We start from the raw sequence: 27342 nt of genomic DNA, 5'->3' as shown, positions 1-27342 counted from the left end.
AGAATTCAAAAGAATTCCATGTCACAAGTAGTATAGCCCTTTCATATTTGTAGAAGAAAATTTCAAGAGAGTAAATAGGCAGATACGTGTTTTAAAGTGAGACTGAAGCTTTTAAATTGATACAGGTTCTAAAACTTTTACACAGCAATCCCTATAATTTGTAGTTTTAAAAGCCTTGATCTCACTTTGTAAACTCTAAAGTATTCTTGACAGGATTTTATGTGAAAAAAAATTAGGAAGTTCTGTTGTGGTTTTTTTGTTTGTTTCATAACTCTCCAGTTTTTCTTAAATCAAGATCATGGTTACAGATCTAAATAAACTCCAAGCTGTGGAAAATGCAAAGAGAATCAAAGAGAGAAAGGTGAATTTAGGCATGTGTGTTCTTCAAATTAAGTACTTTGCAATATCATGTATTTTGATATATTTGGATCGTGAAAACTATTCCTGCCTTGTGTTTGAATATCCTATAAATACAGAGTTCAGTCCATAATTCTCTTTGCTGGCAAATTATTTACCCTTGAGTCTATATAATTCATAGTAGATGCCATTCACTAAATTAAGTGAATATGAGCTGAGAGATAGAACACAAATTACTATACTTGTCAATTGTTGAATGGGAATGACCACATATGACTTAACAAAAAAGGTACTTCTTTATATTTGTTAAGCATAAAATTAGAAATAAAAAAGATCCACAGATGCTCTTTTGTTTAATAATAAATACATCAATAGAATAAATAAATACATATTTGGTACTAGGTTTAGATTCCCGGAACATTGCCAGTGTCTATTTTAGGTGGCCACTGGAGGTCACTATTTCTCTGATTTTTCTCTGTCCTTTGGGTGGGAATTGACCTTCTGTTTTCAGGTCCTTAGATACTCTAGAATTTGCTCCATCTGTCTTCAAAAATTCTTCCAAGAAGAAAAAAGATAAAGACGGGGAGCATGGAAAATGGAAAAAAATTATTGTATATATTGTATGGTTGATTCTAATATACTAGTATAAAAGATGTATTTACTAACAAGGAAATTTACCTTTGTTGGATATTCAATGATAGTTGTAAAATCCATGTAAATTATATTTTGATGCAGTATATATACATATACTGCAGTATATATACATAAAAAAATATACTTGCCAAGGCATGGGTACAGTTTTTCAACATTGCTTTTTTAAAAAGCTCTATTAACTGAAGCCATCTTAGCATCAGTGGATCTTGATTTTCTTTAAATCTTCTAGGACTTGTTAAACATTTCTTGTGTCTTCTTGATCTGTGCCTCCATTCTTTTTCTAAGATCTGGGATCATCTTTACTCTGAATTATTTTTTGGGAAGATTGCCTAACTCCACTTCACTTACTTGTTCTTCTGGGTTTTTATCTTGTTCCTTCATCTGGAATATGCTCCTCTGCCGTCTCACTTTGTCTGACTTTTCTGTGTTTGCGGTCTCCTTTCCGCAGGCTGCAGGATCGTAGTTTCTCTTACTTCTGGTGTTTGCACCCTTGTGGGTGAGTTTGGGTCAGGGGCTTGTGCAGGTTTCCTGGAGGGAGGGACTGGTGCCTGCCCACTGGTGTGTGGAACTGTGTGTTGTCCCTCTGGTTGACAGGGCCACGTCAAGGGGTGTGTTTAGAAGTGGCTGTGAGCTCAGTACCACTTTAGGCAGCCTGTCTGCTGATGGTTGGGGCTGTGTTCCCCCTTTGCTGGTTGTTTGGCCTGAGGCATCCCAGCACTGGAGCCTGCAGGCTGTTGGGTGGAGCCAGGTCTCAGTGCCAAAGTGGCCACCTCTCGGACAGCTCGTGCCAATCAATATGTTATGGGGCCTCCACCTCCAGTCTCCTTGTCCCCCGCTCTGCACCACAGCCAACCCACACCTCCCCAGGAGACCCTCCACACCACACAGGGTGGTCTAGCCCAGGCTCCTGTGGAGTCACTGCTTTGTTCTGGGTCCCAGTGTACGTGAAATCTTGTGTGCACCCTCCAAGAGTGCAGTTTCTATTTCTCCCAGTCCTGTGGAGCTCCTGCACTCAAGCCCTGCTGGCCTTCAAAGCCAAATGCTCTGGAGGCTCCTCCTTCTGATGCCAGACCCTCAGGCTATGGAGCCTGACCTGGGGCTCAGAACTATCACTACTGTGGGAGAACCTCTGGGATATAATTATTTTCCAATTTGTGGGTCTCTCACCCAAAGGGTATGGGATTTGATTATATCACGGAAGCGCCCCTCCTACCGACTCGCTGTGGCTTCTTCTTTGTCTCTGGGTGTAAAATATTTTTTTCATCTTTTCCAGTTATATGCCCAGAAGTGGGATTGCTGGATCATATGCTAACTCTATTTTTAGTTTTTTAAGGAACCTCCATACTGTTCTCCATAGTGGCTGTACCAATTTACATTCCCACCAACAGAGTAGAAGGGTTCTCTTTTCTCCACACCCTCACCACCATTTATTGTTTATAGACATTTTGATGATGGCCATTCTGACTGGTGTGAGGTGATATCTCATTGTAGTTTTGTTTTGCATTTCTCTGATAATTAGTGACATTGAGCATATGCTCATGTGCCTATTGGCCATCTGTATGCTTCTTTGGAGAAATGTCTATTTAGATCTTCTGCCTATTTTTTGATTGGGTTGTTTGTTTTTTATTGTTGAGTTGTATGAGCTGTTTGTATATTTTGGAAATTAAGCCCTTGTCAGTCGCATTGTTTGCAAATATTTTTTCCCACTCTGTAGGTTGTCTTTTCATTTTGTTTTTGGTTTCCTTTGCTGTGCAAAAGCTTATAAGTTTGATTAGGTCCCATTTGTTTATCTTTGCTTTTATTTCTATTGCCTTGGGAGACTGACATGGGAAAGCATTGGTACAATTTACATCAGAGAATGTTTTGCCTATGATCTGTTCTAGGAGTTTTATGGTGTCCTGTCTTATATTTAAGTCTTTAAGCCACTTTGCATTTATTTTTGTGTATGGTGTGAGGCAGTGTTCTAACTTCATTGATTTACATGAGCCTGTCGAGCTTTCCCAATGCCACTTGCTGAAGAGACTCTTTTCTCCATTATGTATTCTTGCCTCCTGTGTCAAAGATTAATTGACCGTAGGTGTGTGGGTTTATTTCTGGGGTCTCTATTCTCTTCCATTGATCCATATGTCTGTTTTTGTGCCAATACCATGCTGTTCTGATTACTGTAGCTTTTAGTATTGTCTGAAGTGTGGGAGGGTTTGCCTCCAGCTTTGTTCTTTTTCCTCAGGACTGCTCTGGCAATTCTGGGTCTTTTATGGTTGCATATAAATTTTAGGATTATTTGTTCTAGTTCTGTGAAAAATGTCATGGGTAATTTGATAGGGATCGCATTAAATCTGTAGATGGCTATGGATAGTATGGCCATTTTAACAATATTAATTCTTCCAATCCAAGAGCATGGGATACCCTTCCGTTTCTCTTACTGTGCCTCCCATTAGTATAACAAATGAAAGGGACCAAGGAACAGGAAGAACTGGATGATACAGTCCTAGCCCACAGTGGAAGGTGAGAAGGGTAGAGAATAGATATGAGAGTGGGGTAAAGGGAGATAACCAGCTCTATTCTAAGGAAAACGCAGGCAAGAGGACCTGATTAGTGAATGTGTGTCTGGGTAAAAAAAAACTAAAGCAAAAGAAGAAACAAGATGCTTTTGTACCAATGTACATGGACAACATTCATTTTAGATCTAAATTCTGGCATACTTTAAAGAAACATTCAACATATTTAACCAGTATTGTTAATCCAGTTTTCTCTTCACCAAGCCACTTCTAAAATCCAGTAGGCATATAATGGATGTGATTTCAGCCATAAGATTTCTAATTTCACTTTGGTTTTCCTGGTCAGGGAATTTATTATGTAAAAGACCTCTGAGGTTTGTAGCAGAGCATCCTTACCTTAGGGTCAAGGCTAAACTTTAGCCTTCTATAGGAAATGTTAAAAGACGCATTCTCCTTGATCTGATGGTAGGATGGATGAGCACTCAGGCTTTTAATAGTAGACAGTTGACCTTTAGGCCTATCACCATTAAACTCTGTAAATCAGTAGCTTTACCACTGTCGTACCAAGCAGTGACCATTTATTTTCTCTTGCAGAGAACATCATGGGAATGCTATGCAGCCCTCTGTCAAGGATAACAGTGGTAGCCATGGCTCTCCTATCAGTGGAAAATTAGAAGGCATCTTCTTCAGCTGCAGCACTGAATTCAATACTGGGAAGCCACCCCAGGATTCACCTTATGGAAGATACAGGTTTGAGATTGCAGCAGAAAAACTTTTTAACCCCAATACTAACTTATACTTTGGGGACTTCTACTGTATGTACACTGCTTATCATTATGTGATTCTTGTCATTGCCCCTGTGGGATCACCAGGAGATGAATTTTGTAAGCAGCGCCTTCCTCAGCTAAATTCCAAGGATAATAAATTTTTGACCTGCGGAGAAGAAGATGGGATGCTGGTTTACCACCATGCCCAGGATGTCATTTTAGAAGTCATTTACACTGACCCTGTGGATCTTTCTCTAGGCACCGTGGCAGAAATCACTGGTCATCAGCTCATGAGTTTATCTACTGCAAATGCAAAGAAAGATCCCAGCTGCAAAACCTGTAATATTAGTGTTGGACGTTAATGCCCACTTTTCTTATTCTTAGTCCCCTTTCTTCCCTTAGGAGCATTGATCCTCTGTTGTCCATTTTCATCACCAGATGTTTTCCACTGAAGCATGCACATGCCGCTCTCACCAAAAGCAAACTGCCACTTACCAAATTTCACTCAGAGCTGTTTTAGTGTTTCCTATTCCCTACCCTTCCCCCTCCTTTCAATGCTGAAATATCCTAAGTTGTCCTTCTGACACTCTGTTGCCTAGATGCTGCAATGTTTTAATTTTTCCTTTATGCCAAACAAACATAACCAATTATATAAACTGCTTTAGCAAAGTACAAAATAATGGAAAATAATGGCTTATAAATGGTGTTTAAATATGCACTCATTTTAATCTACTGAGCAAATATTGGGATTATTCCAAACCGCATGAAAGGGTGTAATTGCAGCATGAGTTAAATCTTGAAGCCTAGAATTGTCAGCACTTCCAACTTGTTGTTTGACAGTGTTATTTATGTTATTTATATTAGCTAACAGGAAACAACTACTGTGTTTCAACATAATAAATATAATAGAAAAATATTTTATTTGTATTGTTGTATAAAATATTTACAGTCTTCTTATAGAATATATAGAGTTACATTTTAACAGCAATTGTATACATGTCAGTCACGAAACCATTTTCCCTTATCAAAGATGTAGTTTGTAAACCTCAAATAGTTGTGTATCTATCTGTTCTGTTACAAGTAGATGCCTTTAATTAAACAAATTTATGAAGGACATTATGCTGATTTATAAAATATCAGGTAAATACAGAGAAAACAATAAGCCTCTGAAATAGTCTGCTTCAGAAATAGTCAATATTCTTCCCATCCAAACTATGTGAAAGTGTGAATTTGTTCAACATCATGCTTAAACATTACAGAAAAGAGAAATATAAACATGGTTGGTACAAGACAAAATGTGGACCTTTTACTTATTTTTACAAAAGCAAAAGTAATAAACAGGTGGTTGGTTTAGTACAAAATAACAAAACTGCACACGCTAAAGTGGATGAAGCAAATAAAATATCCTGGCTTCTTTCCCAAGGTGTCGTAGCAACAATTTCTAAACCTTTCATTTTATACAGAATGGAGAACAACTATATAGTTCATGGGAAAGTTTTTTGACTTCACGAAGTATAGACCTTGGAACATTAAAAAAAAAAATTTCCAATGGAAAAATAGTTATATAATCTTATAGTAAACAAAGATTAGCAATCATAACTATGATCACATTAGATTATATACTAGACACATCTATCCAAAATACCTATTTTCAAATTTTAATACAATATTTTATTTTAATATAAACATCTGTTATATAGACAAAGATAATTCACAAAGTACATGCTATCAGAATGAACTTTGGTAATCAGAAATGTAAAATTTTAAGTAACAGATAAAATAATGTGCTATTTTTATATAGAAATAAAAAATTATCAGTGACACATTCTAGTATATTTTAGGGTGCTGAAAGCCTAGCAAATTTAAGGAACAAGGTAGTAGATTTTTTTTATCACTTAAAAATCTATTAGAAGTTTCAAATAAATTACATTCTTACTAGCTGTATTCCTTCCTACATAAAATAAAGTTTCTTTTCTTCCTCTTACTGATTTTTTTAAATTATGCTCTCTTCCATATGTCAATATAAGCAATCTTTGGACACTAAGTAGACTTTCTTAACCAGTAGCCCATTTAAACAGGTGGATGCTTTGTGTTATTTAGATTTGATAAAATAGATGCTTTCTGAAATAATTATATTGACTGTGCATTTTCTCCCTGGCATGGAGAAGGCTGAATTTTATCTTCCAATTATACTGTTCCTTGTTGTATCTCCTCCCTTTTTAATCCCTTCTACTCATTTATAATTACACTTGCCATCCATTCTTAAAAACAGCTAATACACTAAAGTGCTTCAATTTTCATTTGTCATAACTACTTAGCAAGAACGGCAGAGGAAAATAAACTTGACTTATCTTGGGTCAAAGTGATCACAAACATTTCCTGAACCTCAAATAGTTTTGGCCACATCTTGCTTGCTGATGAGGACCTCTAATAGTCTCAGTTTGGCTTTTATATGCTTGTATTCGTAGTACTCATCTGCCATTGGTATCCTATCTTCCTTTTGTGGACTTCTGCAAAAAAGAAAATATCGTCCATTAGTTAATAATGAACCAAGTCATTAAAAATCCTTTTCTAACTCTTACATGAGAAAAGTACAGGGTAGCAGTTTCCACTTGATTTTTTCATCATGTCTTTTTTTCCCTTCCCTTTTACCTTCATTCACTCCTTCTTCCACATGTTACTAGGTTTCAATATAACAGTACTCTGAGAAGTTAAATATTCTAAGTGTTTTGCAAATATATCCAGTGCATAAACATATAACGTTGGGGCAAGTGAAAAGTTCCGAGGGAAATAAACAAAAACCAGAACCCTCAGGGCATTCTTATCTAGTCATTCTCCCATGATCCATGCCTGTGTAGAATGTTCAGCCCTTACAGTGATAGTTGTATTTTAAAATATCAACCTAAAGATACTACAGAAATTACATTAACAGAAATAACTTATAAATTTATGGTAATTGGAGAAGAAACTAAGTAGTTACGTTACAAACATGAAATATTTCTAAGTTTTCCTGTAATTATAATACCTAACTCTGCTAATGTATAGTAGAATCAGATAAGTTTTTTTAAGGAATTTGAGTCTAAATTCCAGTGGTTCTCTTTGCACACTAATTGTACTAAGACTAGGCATATGATGATGCACATATTTTTATACATATGCCTTCTAACTACCAGATGTTCTTGACACTTATTTTGAAGAATAATTGGATAGCATCTGGAGTTAAAACCATTGCCTTCCCAGAAAAATACATTGCCAGGATATGTTTTCTAAAGGAAAGTAGTTACTTCAGGATCTCAGAAGGGTCTTTCCTCCTTTGTTAATAAAGATGGCCAATTGCCTTTAAAATATTTCCACCCATGACTTTGAAATACAAGGGGTGGGTACACAGGTGAAGTCACCACAATTCCCACTGAATATAAATACAGATACTCTCCAATATTAGTATGGCTGAAAACACTTAATATTTTACCTATACCCCTTCTCTTTTCCCAGTACTGATAAAGATATATTTATATTACTTCCAAATAAAAGAACAGCTAATCTATAAAGATCCCCTACGAATGTAGTTACCTACTTATGTTGTAACACTACATATACTGCCCTGAAATTTCTAGTTCAGGACTCAGAACAGCACACAAATCTTTAGACAGGGTTCCTCTTCAATGTTGTCTCAATTATTTAACATAACTGCCTTGCCTCCCTTCAATATTCTGAGCCAAACTTATCATAACTGGGTGTCTAAATATCACCTTAATTTGTGTAAACATATCTAAGTGAAGAAATGTTCTAATTTATAGGGAAATACTATAAGCCATTATGCAATTGTCCCTGGTCCTGCATACTCCGTTTTGGCTAATAAACAAGAGTTCATTGGCCAGAGTGAAAATTTTTGCTAAGTATTTCCTTAAGCAGTTTTCTCATTATATAGAACATACTAAAGTGTTTAGCACCATTCCTGGCTCATAACTGTTAATGTCATATCTAGATAATTATGCTTCTCACATGGTGAATGTTACCAAGAACACTTATAGTACCTTAAAATTTTTAGTAATCCATTTGCATGGTTATTTTAGCTATTTACAGTTAACCCTTCCCAATGAAATGTTTTAGGAAAACAAGATCCATATTTCCTAGCCATTCAGCTATTTGATTTTACTTGTAATATAGCACTACTTCTGCATTTAGTTTAAGTGTATTACCACAAGAGGGCATATAACCTCAATCAAGTATTAGGCATATCTGAAGTGAGTTTAGGACTCACTGGTGCATTAGAATACTATACACATAACATAACTAACTTCCCTGTATGTCAAAGGCATGCCAAGTACCAGTGCAGACCCATTTGGCAGGACTAGTAACACACTGGGAAGTTCTCAAACTCTTTAAATTTCTGGGTTCAGATAGGTTAAAAAAAAAATGTGAAAGTTGTATGGAAATTTTGTATAGGAAAAAATGGAAATGGAGAAAGAAAACAAGAAATTATGTTTTATATTCTAAATTTAACCACCGTGTAACATTTCTCACTAGATAATATCAGCAGAAAGGTAAGTAACTTGGACTTATAACAGTCAACTTGAAGATTCCACTAGAAAACTAGGTGGGTTACATCTGTACTTTTTAAATGCAAAAAGTTTGAGAGGTCCAGTCCTAGCGAACAGCCCTGGAGGACTGAAATAGAAAGTTACTGACTAAGAGGTGAGTAGACCAAACTTGCAGGATGCTTTTAGAAAATAGTCTCTTCTCCATCAGGGCAGCCCTCAGGCTGCTGAAATCAAAGCAATTCAAGAAAGGCAGATACCTAGACGGAGAAGAATACTGAGGAGCCAGTGTATCACTGACTCCTACCTCTGCCACCCTAATAACTCTGTGACTTTGGGAAAGTTACACCCTTTAAAATCTTTTTAAAGACTGACGTCCCACACGACAACTATAGCTTCCCAAAGTATCCCAGGAACTCTAATTATTTCCTCTTACAACTGTGGAAACAGGCTCAGGATAGCTAATGGGCTTGTTGTCTCTGTCTCTTCCAGAAGTAGATTAATAATCCTTTTCTCATGATTTTATATATATGCATATATATAATTTTGTTCACAATACACCAAAATTTAGAAGCAACTAATGGAGTGCATAGTGAGACTGGGTTGACACAGAAAAAGAGAGGATATAGCTAAACATTTATTTAAGGGATAGAAAGAATAGGAATGAACTCTTGACCAAATCCTGAAATAAAATAATTAAGGGCAGATCCTGAAGCTTAAAGAATATATTTAAAGCAAATGAAGAATTATTTAATAAAGTAGGGAGTAACCTGTGGAACTAAGTAACCAACAACAAAGAAGTTATATGGGCTGAAAAATCAGATATTATAGTTTTTTTTTTTTAAAGGTTTAGGTACATTCAATTGTAATGAGATTTATTATGCAAAATTAGGGATTTGGGGAGTTCATCTTTTATTTTTTAAAGCTTTGATGTCTCATACTTGATAGCTACAGCCTCCCATAAAACATACCCAATAATGGTACTACTCAAATGTTGCATTAGACAAATCCTGGGTCTAAGTCACTTTGGAAATTATTTGTCTTGTATAAAGTCACTGTTCTGAAAACATTACAGCTCACTCTTAACAGCAGTTCTCTAGGAAATATTAGCTTAAAAAATATCTCTGCCCACACTTACCTTCCTGTTTGTTTAAAAAACTGTTCCTCAAATTCTCTTAAGGCTTTCCGAAGTCTCTTCTTGTCAGCCCTAGTTTCTCGGAGATGGTCAAGAAGTACAGGCCTGTATCAGGTAAAATACATATGCTCTGGCATAACTGAGAGCTCATCGTGAGCAGAGTTACCTATTTAGCAAAAGCATATTATGATACAGAAGTGTTCTGCCTAAAAGCGTGTCTTTTGATTAAATATGACACATGTAGAGCATGACCACAGGGGAGCACATCACCGAGGACATTACTTGATGAAAATAATGTCCTAGGAAAATGGAAAGGGCAGACAGGAGGCAAGCAGACTGAGTCCATTATAAAAAGTGGTGAGGGTAAAGGCCACATGAATGCATGAGGGAGAGACAGACATTTTGGAGGAATACTCATCAGCATTTGGTGATAGACTAAACATAAGAGGCACAAAAGGGAGAGATTTGAAAGAAAATTCGACCCTTAATCTAGAGTATAGGGGGAATGGCAAAACCCTTGGGAATGAAACAAAGACCCAGAGAAAGCTATAATTATGTCACAGATTCTACTCACTTCATTCTAAGACAAGAGAGAAAAGTCAGATACTTCAGAGCAGGAATTTTTATCTGGGGAACTTGTGTCTGGTTCCAGAAAGTTTGTGAACTCCCTGAAATTATATATGGGCATTTTCTAAAAAGTAAAAGATTCCATTGCTTTCAAAAAAGTCCAACATCCCCCAAGAAGTTAAGAACAGCTGCTTTAGAACAGCCAGCCAGCCAGCCAACCAACCAACCAAGAAAGAAAGAGAAGAAGAGGAGGGAAGAAGAAAAGGAGAGAGGGAGCCAGGGAGGGAGGGAAAGAGGAGGAAAGGGAGGGAAGAAGGAAGGATTGATGTTCTGCTTCCAAACAGGTCACTCGTCTCTGAGCTGAAATTAGGGTACCAACTGATACAAGCACACTAAAATCTCAGCTTGCAACTTAGTGCTTGGTCTTGCCTCATATTTATGGGGATTCCATCCCTATCTTGGGGCATATACTCACCACACTATTATACATGTTAAAGAAAATCTCATGATCTGGCCTGTAATATACAAACCAAAGAAGGCCAAATGATCAAGAGGAGTGCCAGCTACTGAATAATGATAATAACAATAATGATAATACTAATGAAAATCCAAACGACTCCTGACTGAGTGGCCATTAGGAGGAAAAAGGTCAGCTCATTTACTTAAGTCCCAATCTGGAGAAACCATTTTATCTAAATAGAATAGACTAGGATAAAGGCCCTGACAACTGCTGACCCAACACAGGATCCCAGTTCCTTTTGGTCCAGCATTTTCAAAGGCCAACTCCGCTTTACACACTGCCAAGCATTAGATTGGTGCCAGACCCTGCTGAAAAGATGTGCAAGTGTAGCAAATGGACCATTAGCATTTATGACATCTTTGGGACCTTATTGGGAGCCTTTGTTCCTCATGGTTTTGTCTTCTCAATTTTCCTGTTAAAAGGATAACCAGATTATGCTTTCTGCTGGATAGCATTTTTTAGAGCGTGTAATAGCTCTTCTGAATTTTGTGTGTACGGACATATAATGTCCCCCAGACCAGAAGGAGTTAAAAGGAGACTCCACACTTAGGATTCACACTCACATGGTGGCCTCATGTAAATTGGACATGGAGAGAGCTGGTTGTTTGATTTCTTTCTTTTCATCTGGTAGCAGGAGCCGAACAGGCTCAGTCTCATTAGAGTAGGTGAGGTGGTCGCCAGTAGGAAGGTGGGATGCTGGGTTTGGCAAAGAAGGTTGTTGGCTTCCCTGTGGACAGTCTTCATCAGAGTCTTCTTCCTCCTGCTTATCATAGGAAGAATTAAAGTTACAAAATGCTAAGTGCCTCTTGAGGAAGCAAAAACAGGAAGGGGAACGATAAATAGACACAATGAAAACAGTAGATGATCCCTGTGCCTACTGAGAACCAAGAAGGAGGCAACCAAGAGGAACTCTTGCTCAGCTGCATCAAAAAACTTGCAGAAGTTAATGAGCAAAGAAGCACCCACCCTGGGCTAAAATGCTCACCAAGCTCAGATCTCTCTGCTGGGCTAAAGCAGGCACAGACATCTAGGATATGTTCCAATCTGGGCTGCATTGCCTAGTAATTCTTCCCTTTCACCCAGGCCTTCTGGGCCCCAGCTTCTTAACAGTTACATGGGTTAGGGTGAGATGGACCAGAGACTTCTTTTGTCATCCAGAAATACCCCAAATCAGGTCCTGGTGTGGGCCACTTTCAGATACAGAGAATACTCAGATAATTGACAAATTCAGGGAAGAGCTCTATGAAGGCCAAAACAAAATGGAGTTACTGCTTAACCTGTTCAGGTAATGCTTATCACAACCAAAAGATTTTCTTGCAAGGAAATCTGAAAATCATACCCCATTTAAAATTATGCTTCCTTAATTGGAAAATTTCAAAGAGTATGAATCACTATTGTCTTTGTCTTTAGAGTTGTGGAAATATAAATGTACTGAAGTATACTTAAATTTGAATTTGTTAATATTTCTTTTAATATTGATATCTTGAGCAAGTGACTGTTCTAATATTGATGGAGTAGGATCTGTGGTGCTTTTCAAGTTCTGTATTCCCATAAATCATTCTTTATTAAAAGTAGTCTAACTCAGTTTCAGTATTCATATTTTCTATTGAAATAAATCTACTTATATCTTGCACAGAGATGGTCAAATGGTACCAAAAACAAATGCTGCATTATATCAAGGAACATACTATCAATTTTCTTATTAAAGGAGAAAAATTAACAACACGCAGACTAGAACAGCTCTGTTCTGTCTAGCTGTGTTGTTGTAAATTAGGTAATGCCAAACTAAAATCCATCATTTGTTCTCCTCACCCAAGCAATGAAAGCAAGTGTAATAACTGGCTTCAAAAATAGAATTGCTATCTATTCCTGTTTCACAATAGTTTTAATTATCAGCCACTGTTAAGTGTAGTATTGGAGTTGAGGGAGACCACGTTTCTACTTTGTGAAATAACAACTGGCCTTGTTAGCAGCCTATCCTGCAAAGAAGGCTCCTTTATAACTCTCATGGCGCTGCCTCCCTAACTAAACATCAATACAAAGCACAAGGACAGATTTCTAGTTCATGCAAACATCCCAACTTACAATTGTTGGAATAAGGGAAGGCGTGGACAAGATTTGCTTGATAATTCTGTATCTGTCATAAAGAGGCTTTATGAGGTTCTTGTCTTGCTTAGTTACCTGGAAAACATGAAATTAATTATTGTTTCTTTCTCGAACAAGAATGAAAACACATCAATGTTTTTAGCAGGCCAAAAAAAAATTTTTTTTGAAGCCTCTAAGGGATTACAATACTAAAATGCAACAGTAATTTTCAAAAGGTAAGTCATTTATAAGACACTGTATGAAGCACACGCCAATTTTCTTCTAGGAAAGTTTCTTAAAGGATAGGTCCAAGTTTAGAAATACGTTTTTAAAGCTTACTGAAGGAATCCTCAATGTTTAAATGGTAAGGAGCCTGTTCTTTAATTACTTCTTCATTCTTAAAAAACCAATGGGTGATCCAAGAGCTATTGATTTTTCTTCTGAAACATGTATTTTATCTGACTTTCAAGATCTTTATATCCACAGACACCAACCTTGTCCAGGTCTTCATCACTACATACTTGGATTATATGCTAGCTTACTGGCTAAATCTGACATAAACTAAATATTTTGGATAAAACAGTTAACCTCTCTGAATTCTCAATTTCCTACCTATACAACAAGGAAGTTGGAGTTAACAAGTTCCTTCCAACCAAAAAATTTCATAACCTCTTGTTTACTAATGTATTCTATCACCCTGCTGCTCTTTGACTCATCCCTAAGCACCATTTTTCACATGTCACAAAGTACATAAAATTTTAAATAGTTTCCTACTTATCTGTTAATCATCTATCTACCTACCTATCCCAACCTATCTACTTCTCCAGCCAAAATGACGGAACTCCTCTGCTTGCCTTCGTTTTCCTCCCTGATGTGTGTCCTGCATTAAGTTTTCTACATATTTACTACACACAACCTCCTTTTCATTCTAGTCCAATGGTTCTCACTCAGCAGGTAGTGGGAAGGAAATGGTAGAAATAGCACATAGCATAATTGCCCAAGTGTCCTATCGGACTCTGCCTTCCAGATCCCCTCTGAGAATCCTGAAGGAAGAGAAAATGGCTCAAGCAGGTATATTTTTTAAGCTTTCTAGTTATTCTCGTGCTGCCTTACCCCATCCCAGTTGAGAACCATTCTGGCCCATATTGTTCTTCCTTTTCTCTGAACTTCTCTGTGTCTCACTGTCTGGGCCTTAACTGTTTTCTGTGTTTCAGTCTTGTCTGCCCAAATAAATTGTATCACATATTTCTTCAAATTCTCACAGTACCCAGTGTATCCCCTTTCCTACTACCCATCTAACAACCCAGGTTCATATGCAAAAGTAGTCTAATTTTTAGAGGCCTTCATATAAATTCCACAGGCCATATAACCCAAGGCTCTTTTATTTTCAGTAGAAAGAAAGACCACCTCTCTCTGTAGAGCATTTTAAGTATTGGTTAAGTAACTCCAAGAGCCTTTCATTTTCTAGCTCAATCATTCCTTAAACATTTTCTTAGTCATGACACATTTTTACACAGAAAATAAAAAATTCTTTCATGTATTTCATGGGATTTTTAATAGGTGACAAAGAAAAAGAAATCTCTAAGTTCAGAAAACACTCAAATAATGTTTTTTATTCAGTATCTTATTGGGACTTATATTCCAGAGAAAGCACTTCAGAAAATGATGCATTTAACTATTATTGGCATCTCTATTGCAGTTTGATGTTTTAAATTTATTTTTAGTATACTGTCCGGATTCTAGAAAAGCTAAATTTAGTCTTAAAAGAGAAAAAGAAAAGAGTGACCAAAAAGCAAGTTAGAATGATAAATGCCATTATAAAAAGTTCCTTCCACAGATGCTAGATAAAAGCCAGGGTACAGGTACAATGTATGGCACTCATCTTTCACGCTCATGATTCTATGATTTTACTTTTAGGATCATTATTAAAGTAATCCCCAAAGACAGATGTGAGGGTTCAATGGCCGTAAGTACAGGACTTCAGTGCCGTAAGTGCTTATCCTCAAATATATGTGCACAGGAAGGCACGCTGCCTGAAGAAGAACAGTTAGTGGTGAGGTTATGTGCCAGGAGCTGTCTTCTACTCAGGGGCCTACGGACATCAGCTATTATGAGGCCTGCAATGTCAGTCTTCATGGTGGAAAATGAGTCAAGATGTAGGCTCTGCAGGATAGGTACCTCAAATCTAAGGGGCAGAAATACATTAGACTTTGCTATTCCTCGGCCACTTTCTACTAAGAATCAGACCATTCTTTCCTCTTAATTCAATGGCTCTGTTTCTGAAATGCATCCTCCCCCCCCCCAATTCTGCATATTGGTGGCTGACTGTGGTATGTTAGTAGTATCTAACTTATGATTTTTATTTAAATGGAGAAAACAAGGACTGTGTTGAATAACCTGCAAGAGCCAGAGAGAGATATCCAGCACATGAATGGGGTTGTCAGATTTTAAAGATAAATATAAGAAGATAAACCCCAAAGCTAATTATCCTTACTTCCTGCTCCTCCATTTTATATGGCATCAGAAGAAATGAAACTTAAAGGAGGTTGAGCAAGAAGGGACTGTGCATAGAACAAAACTTGATATACTTTGTTGATAGCCTGACAATTCCGTCATGAAAAACTCCTGGCCCCCTATGCAGTAGGTTACTCGAATTATCAAGATCTGGAATAGTACCCCCCAAACAAGCTGGCTTTCCAAGCAGAACTGCTGCTGAGTGGTCAGCCCAAATCTTATTTCTTTCTAGGCCCTGGTCAGAAAGTTGTTTGGGGAAAAAACTGCCACAGCTTAAGTGCTTTTACCACCACGCTTGTTTTCCGCTCTCCCCATGGCACTAGTCCCATGTATTCTTTCACAGTAAACCGTGGAAACATAAAAATCAGTCAAACCGTCACCATAAACAAGCTCTCTCCTTGAGAGGGAGGTAAAACTGACGTTCTCCTCTCTGGACAGTGAGTGATGAGAATCTATTACTCTTTAGCTTTAGGGACTCAAGTCTTGCCAAACTTTGCCTGTGTCTAAGTCTCCCCAGCCCCTCACTGAGGGAGACAGTATACGTGGAACAAGTCTGACAGCTTGAACTAACCAGTCAGTCCAACAACATGGGAAGTCAATAATGAACATAATCGTACAAAGCAACTGCTGAAGAGAATGGCTTGGTCAATTCAGATTTCTAAGCATACTGCCAATTAATATTGGCCTTGAAAAGAGAGGTCATGAGTTCAGATAACTGGCTTCAAGAATTACACACTATTTTACATTTGGTAGTGTATATATGTCCATGCCACTCTCTCACCCTGTCACATCTTACCCCTCCCCCTCCCCATATCCTCAAGTCCATTCTCTAGTAGGTCTGTGTCTTTATTCCCGTCTTGCCACTAGGTTCTTCATGACTTTTTTTTTTTTTCCTTAGATTCCATATATATGTGTTAGCATACTGTATTTGTTTTTCTCTTTCTGACTTACTTCACTCTGTATGACAGACTCTAACTCCATCCACCTTACTACAAATACCTCCATTTTGTTTCTTTTTATGGCTGAGTAATATTCCATTGTATATATGTGCCACATCTTCTTTATCCATATATACACTACCAAATGTAAAATAGATAGCTAGTGGGAAGCAGCCGCATAGCACAGGGAGATCAGCTCGGTGCTTTGTGACCACCTTGATGGGTGGGACAGGGAGGGTGGGAGGGAGGGAGATGCAAGAGGGAAGAGCTATGGGGACATATGTATATGTATAACTGATTCACTTTGTTATACAGCAGAAACTAACACACCATTGTAAAGCAATTATACTCCAATAAAGATGTTAATAAATAAATAAATAAATACTTCTTGAGTATCTAAAAAAAAAAAAAAGAATTACACACTATTTTTAATTTGGAAAATTATGGAATCTCTGAACCTTAGATTCTTAATGTGCAAATTCTTAATATACAGAATGAGGATCATTTTTAATTATCTTATGTAAATGTCCCTGGCACAGAGTCAGGCATACTAAATGTTATTTAAGCTATCAAACTAGTTGATTCGAGGTTACTATCAATGTTGTAAATTACTAATAAAGGAATACCATGGTGCTATTAAAGCATACATTTTAAAGATAAAAAAATTGAGAAGCACTCTATGTCTTGATATAAAAAGCTATCTAGAATATGCAAAGTGAAAAAAGGATACATAATTATGTAGCCTGCTACCTTTTTTCAAAAGGGGCAAATTAAGAATGTGTATTGATACTTTCTTGTATATGCTTTATATAGAAACTCCAAAAGGACACCTAAAACATTCATAACAATAGTTACACCTGCTTAGAGTGGGAGACCTCAGAACTGGAGCTGGCAGATGGGGTGGGAAGGAGTCTTTTTAATGTGTAACCTTTTATACTTTTTGAACTATGTGAGAAAGTATTACCTATTCAGCAAATTAAATTTCTGTTAAAAGGGTAAGTAGAAGAACTTGACGGGATCTTCCTTTTGGTGCATTTTACCTGTAAGTCTTCCCTCTCTCCAATGCACAACTACTCACTAATCAGTTACCAAATTTTTACTCGATTTAAAAAAAATAAAATGAATTATTATGTTTTTTAAAAATCTGCTTTTCTACACGACGACCCAAAACCTATGGGATGCAGCAAAAGCAGTTCTAAGAGGGAAGTTTATAGCAATACAATCCTACCTCAAGAAACAAGAAACATCTCAAATAAACAGCGTAACCTTACACCTAAAGCAATTAGAGAAAGAAGAACGAAAAACCCCCAAAGTTAGCAGAAGGCAAGAAATCATAAAGATCAGATCAGAAATAAATGAAAAAGAAATGAAGGAAAACGATAGCAAAGATCAATAAAACTAAAAGCTGGTTCTTTGAGAAGATAAACAAAATTGATAAACCATTAGCCAGACTCATCAAGAAAAAAAGGGAGAAGACTCAAATCAATAGAATTAGAAATGAAAAGCAGTATGGAGGTTCCTTAAAAAACTTAAAAATAGGACTACCATACAACACAGCAATCCCACTACTGGACATATACCCTGAGAAAACCATAATTCAAAAAGAGTCATGTACCACAATGTTCACTGCAGCTCTATTTACAATAGCCAGGACATGGAAGCAACCTAAGTGTCCATCGACAGATGAATGAATAAAGAAGATGTGGCACATATATACAATGGAATATTACTCAGCCATAAAGAGAAATGAAATTGAGTTATTTGTAGTGAGGTGGATGGACCTAGAGACTGTCATACAGAGTGAAGTAAGTGAGAAAGAGAAAAATAAATACCATATGCTAATACATATATATGGAATCTAAAATTTTTTTTAAAAATCGTTCTGAAGAACCTAGGGGCAGGACAGGAATAAAGACACAGACGTAGAGAATGGACTTGAGAACACGGGGAGGGGGAAGGGTAAGCTGGGACGAAGTGAGAGAGTGGCATGGACATATATACACTACCAAACGTAAAATAGATAGCTAGTGGGAAGCAGCTGCATAGCACAGGGAGATCAGCTCGGTGCTTTGTGACCACCTAGAGGGGTGGGATAGGGAGGGTGGGAGGGAGACACAAGAGGGAGGGGATATGGGGATATATGTATACGTATAGCTGATTCACTTTGTTATAAAGCAGACGCTAACACACCATTGTAAAGCAATTATATTCCAATAGAGATGTTAAAAAAAAAAGTCTGCTTTTCTCCTCAAAGATTCTGCAGTTAATGAAGGGCCAGAAGAAGTAACTGCCATTACTCATCCAGTTGGTAATGTGTGCTGTGCACCTGACTCCACCTACAGTTCTTGGAAAGGACAATAAAGAGGGGATATATGCCAGTACCAATTCAGGATTTTCAAAAGAAAAGGACATAAATAAGCACCACAATCAGACCTAGGGTTGATTCATTCATTTCCAGTGCTCAACGGATGCCCTGTGACCGAAATGTGATTATCTCCAAAAATCATCCATAGATGATGGAGGAAGAAGATAACTCGGTAGCAGTATCTGAACTGACAAGGCAATGCTGTAGGGTTTATCAGCTTTCGTATGAGCTCTGACTAAACACCAAATGCAAAATTTTCAAGAGGAGTCATAACGAAGGTCTCTCTAGAAAAGAAATAACTTCATCTTGGAAGCTTAATATTTAATGCATTTTAAGCAGCAGAGCAAAGACTCCAGATGAAAATCATCCATCAATTTGAGTTTAAAGAATTGGGACCTAATGAGATAATCTCAAATGTGAATAAGCTCACTGAGGAGCCAGGAATAATACTATTGTGGAAATTTTCAATCCTCCCTTTGCTTCTTCTGTGGCTTCTGGACTCCCCCTTAGGAACCACCTAATAGCTGCCTAGCCACCTCATGGTCTGCTGTGTTAAGCTCTCCCAGGAACAATACTGCAGCTTTAGATATTGAGACATACATGTTCTACTGCAGATGCTCTCTATTTAAAGGGCCTCACTTTAGCCTACTGCAAAGACAGGTTTATTTGAAGGGGCTTCTGACACTAAACAGTTTAACGGCTATTTCTTTTAAAATAACAGAAATAAATTGCCGTTTAAATAAAGATGACTTCTAAAGAACTCAGAGTTTTTCTCTGACCTTCAGATTTTCATTTACATGTTTTTATTTGACTTGAATACCTCAGTAGGGTGATCGACCATCCCAGTTTTCCCAGGACTGAGGCTTTTGGTGGGCCATGGAATTTTCAGTGCTAAAGTTAGGAAAGTCTAGGGAAACCTGGGATGGTCGGTCACCCTATTCCTGAAAGATCTTAAAACAAACATGTCCAAAACATACCTCCTGAGTTTTCACTCTCACCCTCAATCCGCTCCTCCTCTAGTTTTTCCCCATCTCAGTAAATGGATCCATCTTCCTTTCCTTCACTCCCTACCATCCAATGATTCAGCACATCCTTTTGATTCTATATCCAAGATATATTTTGAATGTGTCTACTTCTTTCCATCTCCAAGGCTACCATACTAGTCCAAGCCACCCATTTCATCTTCCCTCTTCCACTCTTTTCCCCTATGATTAATTCTCCATACAGCAATCAAAAAGATCTTTAAAGTGTAAATCACACCATGTCACTTTCACACTTACAACCATTCAGCAGCTTCCCAATACTTTCAGTGGCCTAAAAGGTCCTATGTTATGTGCCCTGATCTATCTTTTCTGACTTCATCACATGCCATCCTGTGCTCCAGCCCTCAGACCTGAGAACTCCAACTACAAACAAGCTCTTCCTTCAAAGGCCTTCATACTTGCAGTTCCGTCTAGAATGCACTTTGCTGCTCTCTTGGCCTGCTGATTCTTCTGCATTAAATGTCATCTTACTGGCCTTCCTAATCACCCTATATAAAATAGAAACCATCCATACTCATTATTTTCTATCATATCATCTGTTTCTTTGCACAGTACTTATAAAAAATTTTAATGATTTTATCTATTGAGTTATTTCTTGTTGTATCCCAACTCCCAGGAAAACATGAGCTCCGTGAAGGCGGTAACCCACATCACTTCTCTATCGTGTTTATTTTTTATATCCAGCATGGATATACACATGTGTTCACAACACATAGTAGGCAATCAAATCTTTTTGCAAATGAATGACTGCCCACTGGTCACCAGGCATCTCCTTTTATTGTCACAATAATTATATAAGTAGGTATTATCTGTATTTGATAGATGAGGAAGTTGAATATCAGAGAATTAGTTCACTTGCCAAGCGTGTATGATCAGAAAGTGTCTTGTTCCAGGACTGAGTCCCACTCTAAGTTTATTATACCAGTCCCAACTCATCCCTCACTCCTTAGTCAACTGAGTAGAACACAGAATTAGGACTTGGGTGTTGACCAAGCTGCTTTTATAGATGTGGTCAAAGTAACTATAAAATACAGCAAAGACCAGCAGAAGCGCTGAAGGATGGAAAACCACAGATGTGCCTGACTGTGTGTGTGTGTGTGTTTATACACACACACACACACACACACACACACACACAGAAGTTAGTTATCCACTTATCCACTGACTATCACAAAGTCTAGAATATTTGGGGGTGGGAGGAGGGGACAGGTTAGCTGAGTGGATGAAAATCACTGGTCACAACATATATTGGTTATTTTTAAGTTTAAAGGTATTTCATAAAGACAGAGGTAGCCAAGGGCCCATTTCTACTTGTAGATCACATGTACCAATGTAAAGGACTAGTCGGGGGGCATATGGTAAACCTTTTGGGATTTGATAAATGTTGCCACCTTATGATCAAGACTAGATAATGTACAATAGAAAAGGTGAAGCCAGCATTCTCCTCAAGACTTCATTTCAAAGTCAAACATGCTAGTTTGTTCTTTCATATATCCATTCACTCTGCCAACATTTATTCAATACTTACTTTGTACAGACACTGAGGATCATGAACAATAAACAGCCTAAACTCTACTCAAGAAGTTTCAAGTACTATAATGAGAGACAGAAAATGGCACAGAGCATAGTTAGAGCTATGTTAGGGTAGCTACAGATTATTCAAGAAATGAAAGGCGACCACGTCACTCAGAGTTCAGACAGGAATGACTACAAGGAAGGTTCCTTGGCGTAAGTAAAATGTAAGCATAGATATGCAGGATGAGGAGGGATTAACCAGGTAAATACTAAATACTAACTGCTTTCATCATCATTTTTGTAAAATATAATCTTTTCTTTGAGCTCCAGGCGCCCATATCCAAATGCATAATTGACAACTCTATCTGGGTATCTCACAAAGATTTCAAAACCAAGATGTCTAAGCTGAAGTCTTTAGACATCTCACCTAACATTCCTCAAGAAACCCTACATCTCTATTCTTATCATATAAAATACTAAACCGCTTTCCTTACTATTTATACCTCATCCCTGCTTTATTATTTCTTAATAAAACATACAGTAAGATGAGATTGTAATCCTAGCCTCGTGTTCATTTGCTAACTTATCGGGGGAAGTTGGGGAGAAAGGAATATGAAATGCCCTAGTGTCTTTACCATGCGTCTCCCATCAGCATGCGACACTGTAACCTCCAGAATGGCAACGCCCTAGGTCATAGCTAATAACCCACTAGGAACTCATCTGACTGAACGTTCAGAGCCAGTCTCCTAAAGATATTTATGTGGTACCAAAGTGCTCTTACAAATTGGTCAAAATCATGATCTCAGTGGCACCATGTGGAGTGGTGGGGCCCTGTGAAGGTTGGCGAGGTACCTTAGAAACGTCCTGAGAAGGAAGCTGCTCTCTCTTCTCCTTCACGCATGTCAACACAGCATCTGGAGTCTCCTCTCCAGAGGAGCCTGGCTCAGGGCCCACAGCTTCCGGCTTCCCATTCTCTCGGGGGACTGCGGGTTGCTCACAGGATGGATTTCTAGGTGGGCCTTTGGGAGCACTCCCTTGTTCTTCTGACAGCTTCAGCTTTAGTTCTAAGAGAAATGCCATGAGTTACCAGGAGCAAGGAGGACTCATTGGCCCTAATAAGAGCAGAGAGCCTTTCAGGAATTCCTTCCCTGATGCCAAGTGAGTGGAAATGAACAGGGCCGATGATGGTTCCCCAGATGTGAAAATAGAGGGGCTCTTGAGGCTGGGATCTCATGGAGGTGGAAGATCATCTGTGGGAGTAACTCAGTGGTCTAGATTTCAGAGGAGGATTCCTGGAGGAAGACCAGTGGTACCTGGCCCCAAAATTTTCACCTGTTATCTATCACAACACCTGAAATTCTATACTCAAAGATTCATTTACTTGGGTTTTGAAAGTTGTGCAGCCATTAAGAGCCCCTGCAGAAATGCAAGTACTTCTGGAAGGCATTACACAGTGCAGACGTCTGAGGATACATCGGAGGGGTGGGGAAGGGGACATGGGAATGCCAGCCCCAACTTGACAGATTTCACAATTTTGTCTAATGCCAGTATTTAAAATCCAGAAATCACCATTATTGCAATGTGACTTCATATAAACCTACGTAATTAAAAATAAAAAGGCCACCTGGGACTTATGAAGAAATTAGATTTCAGAGTATGCTAGGGGACTGCTCGATTGAATGAGGCCATTTATATTGATTTCTCAATTACATACATAGCTCATCTTCTCTGTTTGATGTTTGTTTTTTAGTTAGGCTCTGGTGTGGTGTTTAAACACCGCATATATTATAAACATGCTACATCACTACACTTCAATACCACTGAATTAATATTCCTTTCAGTTCTTTATCACCATCCTTCTAGAAATCTGGAAAAACTCCCATGTCTCTAAGTACTGAAATAAAAAGTGTAGAGAGAGGAAGAAAATAAATTTTTATTGGTAAATAACCATCATCCCTTAAGATAGATTTTAGAGTTAATTAATACTCACACCACCATCTCCAGAGAGACAGAGTAAGAACACTGGATTAGGAGGAAGGAGAACAAAGTTTTACTCCTAGGTCACCACCTCCCAGCTACGTCACCTTCCCCTCTCTCTGGACATAAATGTCCTCATCTGTGCAATGGGGTGTGTGGAATAAATGATTTCTCAGGCCTCTTCTGTTTCTAACATCCAAGAAACCAATAACCCAGGGAAGTGAATACTCCACATGTTGAAATGTTCCTGGCACTGAAGTGAATCACTCCACCTGGGAGTCTGGAGTTCCTCAGTCTCTTTATAAGGAGATATATTAAATGGGATCAAACAGTGAAGGGGACGCAGGACCCTTTATTTCAAGATGGGGCCTCTGATCTAGGCAGGAGACAAGGTTAAAGAGGGCACAGGTGGAAGAGAATCAAGAACTCCTTGGAGCACATTATCACGATTTTATCTGCTTCCTTCCTGAGAAAGGAGACCGTTGGCTGGCATTTACCTTTGAGCTGTTTACGACCTTTAGCCAAATCATTCATCCATTTCAGGACTTCAGGATTAGATGTCTTGTCACCATGTGAAGGCTGCAAGGGAGGGAAAAATGGGGATGGAAGGAGGTAAAGGGAGGGAGGGACAGAAGAAAGAGAAAAAAGGAAAAACAAAATTTTAAAGAGCTAAGGCACACGAAAGTAGTTCAGGAACATATAAAGCTGGGAGAGAGATTCAGGTGTGATACCTCCAGGTGATGGAGTTGCCTCTGAAAAACAGTGAACATTCTTGACCTCCTCCACTCTTTCATCCTTGCCATGGACACTGTTTCTAAACACACCTGGTCACCCAGCATTTTTTACATAGTCCTAACTATGTCAGCGCCCCCTACAATCTAACCCTCAATCACCTTGTGGGCTACCCATACCCGACACCCCACTGCCAGGTCATTCTTTGTATCAATGTAGACGGTTCTACTGATACAAACCAGCACTTCCTCCCTTGCCACTGCTCATAACTTATGACCAAAACCTGCCTGGGGAACACTGATAAACTGGAAGCTTTAGCTCCTATCAGTCATATCCTCCAAGCTGAAGAAAGGAGACCCCAGGATCTCTAAAACCTGACAACAGTCTGAGAAGTCAGTATGTAAGGGGGATACCCAGATTTCAACTGCCCTCACTGTTTACAGACTCAATATTCTACTGGGCTAGCATTAAAGTAAAAATTAACTATATGAGTATGGACTTGGGCAAATTATTTAGCCTCTCCATGCCTCAGTTTCATCTACCAAATGAGGATTATAATAGCATCTCCCTCATAGGGTTGCTGTGAGGGATGAATTAGTGAATATACGTAAAACACTGAAAAGAGTTCCAGGCACATGCTAAACACTATAGAGGTGTTAGCTAGAATTAAAAATATTATTATTGTTATTATTACTGGCAGAGGTGATAGCAGTAGTAGTAGTAGTGTTACTACCAGACCTTCAAAGGAATGGTGAATAAGTCTTCACTAACAAACATACACGTAGGGGTATGTATGTCCTACCTAGTAGCTAATCGCACTTGGATGTGGCAATAAGAATATAGTTTTAATTCTAGAAGGATATGACTCTGTTCATACAAATCATTCACCTTAATTTCTGGATTTCTTTTCAGAACCTAAAAGTAAATTTTCTACAGAAAGAGAAACTGGGAGAGAAGAGTAGCCAAACATACCTAGCCTCCAGCCCCACAGGTCAGTAGGAAACTTTCTTAAACAAGTTGAGGCCACCCTGGTAACTTAAATGGAGGCTCAAGAAGATTAGTGGTTACTTTGAATTGGGGATATACAAAGAGCTAAATAAGCATGCTCAAGAAGACATCACAAACACTGTAATAGTAGCCAGAAACGTGTACAATGTTAGTGACAAGTCTAGTGGCTCTGCCATGTTTAAGAATCCATTAAATCCATATAACATCAGCAAGATGTTGGTGAGAGAGAGACAGGGAGAGGAGTGTGGTCCTCTCAAGTTCGAAGGAAAAAACAGTGCTTGTGTAAGAGGATCATCAAATGTACATGGGATTAGATGTTTTAATTGTGAAACACAAGACATGGTTCTATCACTTCTATAGTGATGTAAAAACCATACAGTTTAAAATCAAGATGGAAAACAACACTGAGGGAAAATGACAGTGATTTTTCCCCTACGGGAGCCCAGAAGGGAGACTCTGGTTTCCAGTAGGGAAGCCCTGGTTTCAGGACCACGGACAGTGACACACCGAGGGCACACCTCCAAACTGCTGTGCCTGGTCCTACCCATGGTCTGCTAGAATGATGCACTGTACTACTTCCCTGATATAACGTTTAGTACTTTGGCTTTGGGTAACAGTCTGGTTGTATGAACAGTCAATGTTTTACACGTGATTTCTCGAAATCCTCACAGAATTCTTCACTCTGATCTGAAAATACATCTTGTTCTCTGGAACACATCTTTTTCACTGGATATGTTCCACACAGTTAATGCAATCTTCTGAAACACTGTTAAAAACAAAAATGAAAACCTAAGACCCTAAGCCAATGACCATCAAGAAGCTTTCACTACTGCAAACAGGACTTAATAGAAATTTAAGGCTGAATTTTCTGACAAAATATTTTAAAGCCTGAAATCACTTTCTGAAATGAATTTTGTATTTCCCTGCTCTTGGGCGAGCTTTCAAAAGAGGTTAAATCAAGCTCACAAGGATGGCAGCTCTCAGATCATATGGAAAGTTTTTATATACAAGCTGTGGATCTTCAAGCCTTCTAACATCTGAACTATTTCAGTTTAATAGGACCCAAGGGCCATACACCCAAAAATTACACAGTGTAGATTTTGTTCAGTGTAATTAAAATGGAGCTCATGAGTCACATAACTGAGGGTACTACTGGACCAGATTTGTGGTCTGCCAAAGATGATTCAAAAGACACTTTAGAAAGATTTATGGATCAGGAATCAAAGGACCTATGTTGCTGTCTTGGCTACATCAATTCTTTGCTGTATGAACTTGGAGAAGTTACTTCCCTTCTCTGGGCCTCAGTTTCTTCAATGGTCAAATAAGATAAGACTGACTGATCCCTTCTAATTCTAACATTCTCTAATTCTACTGAAAGTGAACATCTGGCTGAAACAGCCTTTTCTAAGTCCATGAGTCTAACAATAGTTAACTGTAAAATCAATTGTAGGGAATAAATACAGTTCTGGATATGAAGTGAAATGGTTACATTCAATAGAGAAGGAAAGATGTATATCGTACCAGGGCATCAGACTAGCATGGAGGCCCAGCAGGAGCTCGGATTCAAAAATTGGCAGCGGGTGCTATTGACCCCACCGTCAGGCTGCCAGGAAGGAAAGCCATACACACAGCAACCAATTAAAGCCCATTAACATGTCAAACCTCTAACCACAGCCTGGCACCCAGACAGGAAGGGTGAGGGGAAGCCCTGTTTCCTGAGACGTGGAAGGTTCTGATTACTTCAAAGACTTTAATACACACGGAAGCCGTGACCATGAAGCCTTCTTCCTTTACTGCTCCCAAATTCATCCATCTGCATGTTGAAGTGTGTGGGCATCTGTCTACTGTGGCCCTAAAGCTTCTCCAGACAAAGGCAGGAGGTGCCAGGAGAAATTCTTCTCTAAAATACTCAGCTGCTGGGTGGCTCTTATAGTTGAGAAAAGTAATCCAGGGTCTGCAGCTGCAGGTAGAAAAATCCAATGGAAAATTAATGTCTATAATTTTCCTTTATTTTTTGACAAGGCAGAGGTTGCCATGGGATAGCCTATTCAAATATCACGCTAACAGACTAAAAAGTTAATAATATCTAAGACCACTTACTTCCTTTGTGCCAAAACCGTAAAAAGCAT

At 38.4% G+C, this 27342-nt stretch overlaps 2 protein-coding genes across 5 annotated transcripts in view; one reads left to right on the top strand and one right to left on the bottom strand.

Moving 5' to 3' along the window:
• Nucleotides 1-5392, top strand: part of PHYHIPL (phytanoyl-CoA 2-hydroxylase interacting protein like) — an 89697-nt gene extending 84305 nt beyond the window's left edge. Inside the window, exon 5 of the mRNA XM_082425619.1 lies at nucleotides 4104-5392. Coding sequence (XP_082281745.1) covers nucleotides 4104-4638 — 535 coding nt within the window. The 3' untranslated portion in view covers nucleotides 4639-5392. The remainder of the gene's footprint in view (nucleotides 1-4103) is intronic.
• A 325-nt stretch (nucleotides 5393-5717) lies between these two features.
• FAM13C (family with sequence similarity 13 member C) overlaps nucleotides 5718-27342 on the bottom strand; it is a 132533-nt gene continuing 110908 nt past the window's right edge. For 2 of the 4 annotated variants that reach the window (XM_082425559.1, XM_082425561.1), the window contains 6 exons: nucleotides 23971-24052; nucleotides 22349-22560; nucleotides 13122-13217; nucleotides 11600-11799; nucleotides 9953-10054; nucleotides 5718-6786 (listed from right to left, as the gene is read on the bottom strand). In XM_082425559.1, the coding sequence (XP_082281685.1) occupies nucleotides 6663-6786; nucleotides 9953-10054; nucleotides 11600-11799; nucleotides 13122-13217; nucleotides 22349-22560; nucleotides 23971-24052 (816 nt within the window). In that variant the 3' untranslated portion in view covers nucleotides 5718-6662. The remainder of the gene's footprint in view (nucleotides 6787-9952; nucleotides 10055-11599; nucleotides 11800-13121; nucleotides 13218-22348; nucleotides 22561-23970; nucleotides 24053-27342) is intronic. The other 2 variants (XM_082425558.1, XM_082425560.1) reach the window with 2 other exon arrangements.

Source organism: Balaenoptera physalus, assembly GCF_965194825.1.
Source record: "Balaenoptera physalus genome assembly, chromosome: 14".
Taxonomy (NCBI): Eukaryota; Metazoa; Chordata; class Mammalia; order Artiodactyla; family Balaenopteridae; genus Balaenoptera; species Balaenoptera physalus.
Note: the sequence above shows the minus strand (reverse complement) of the source record. Positions and strands in the feature narration are given on the sequence as shown.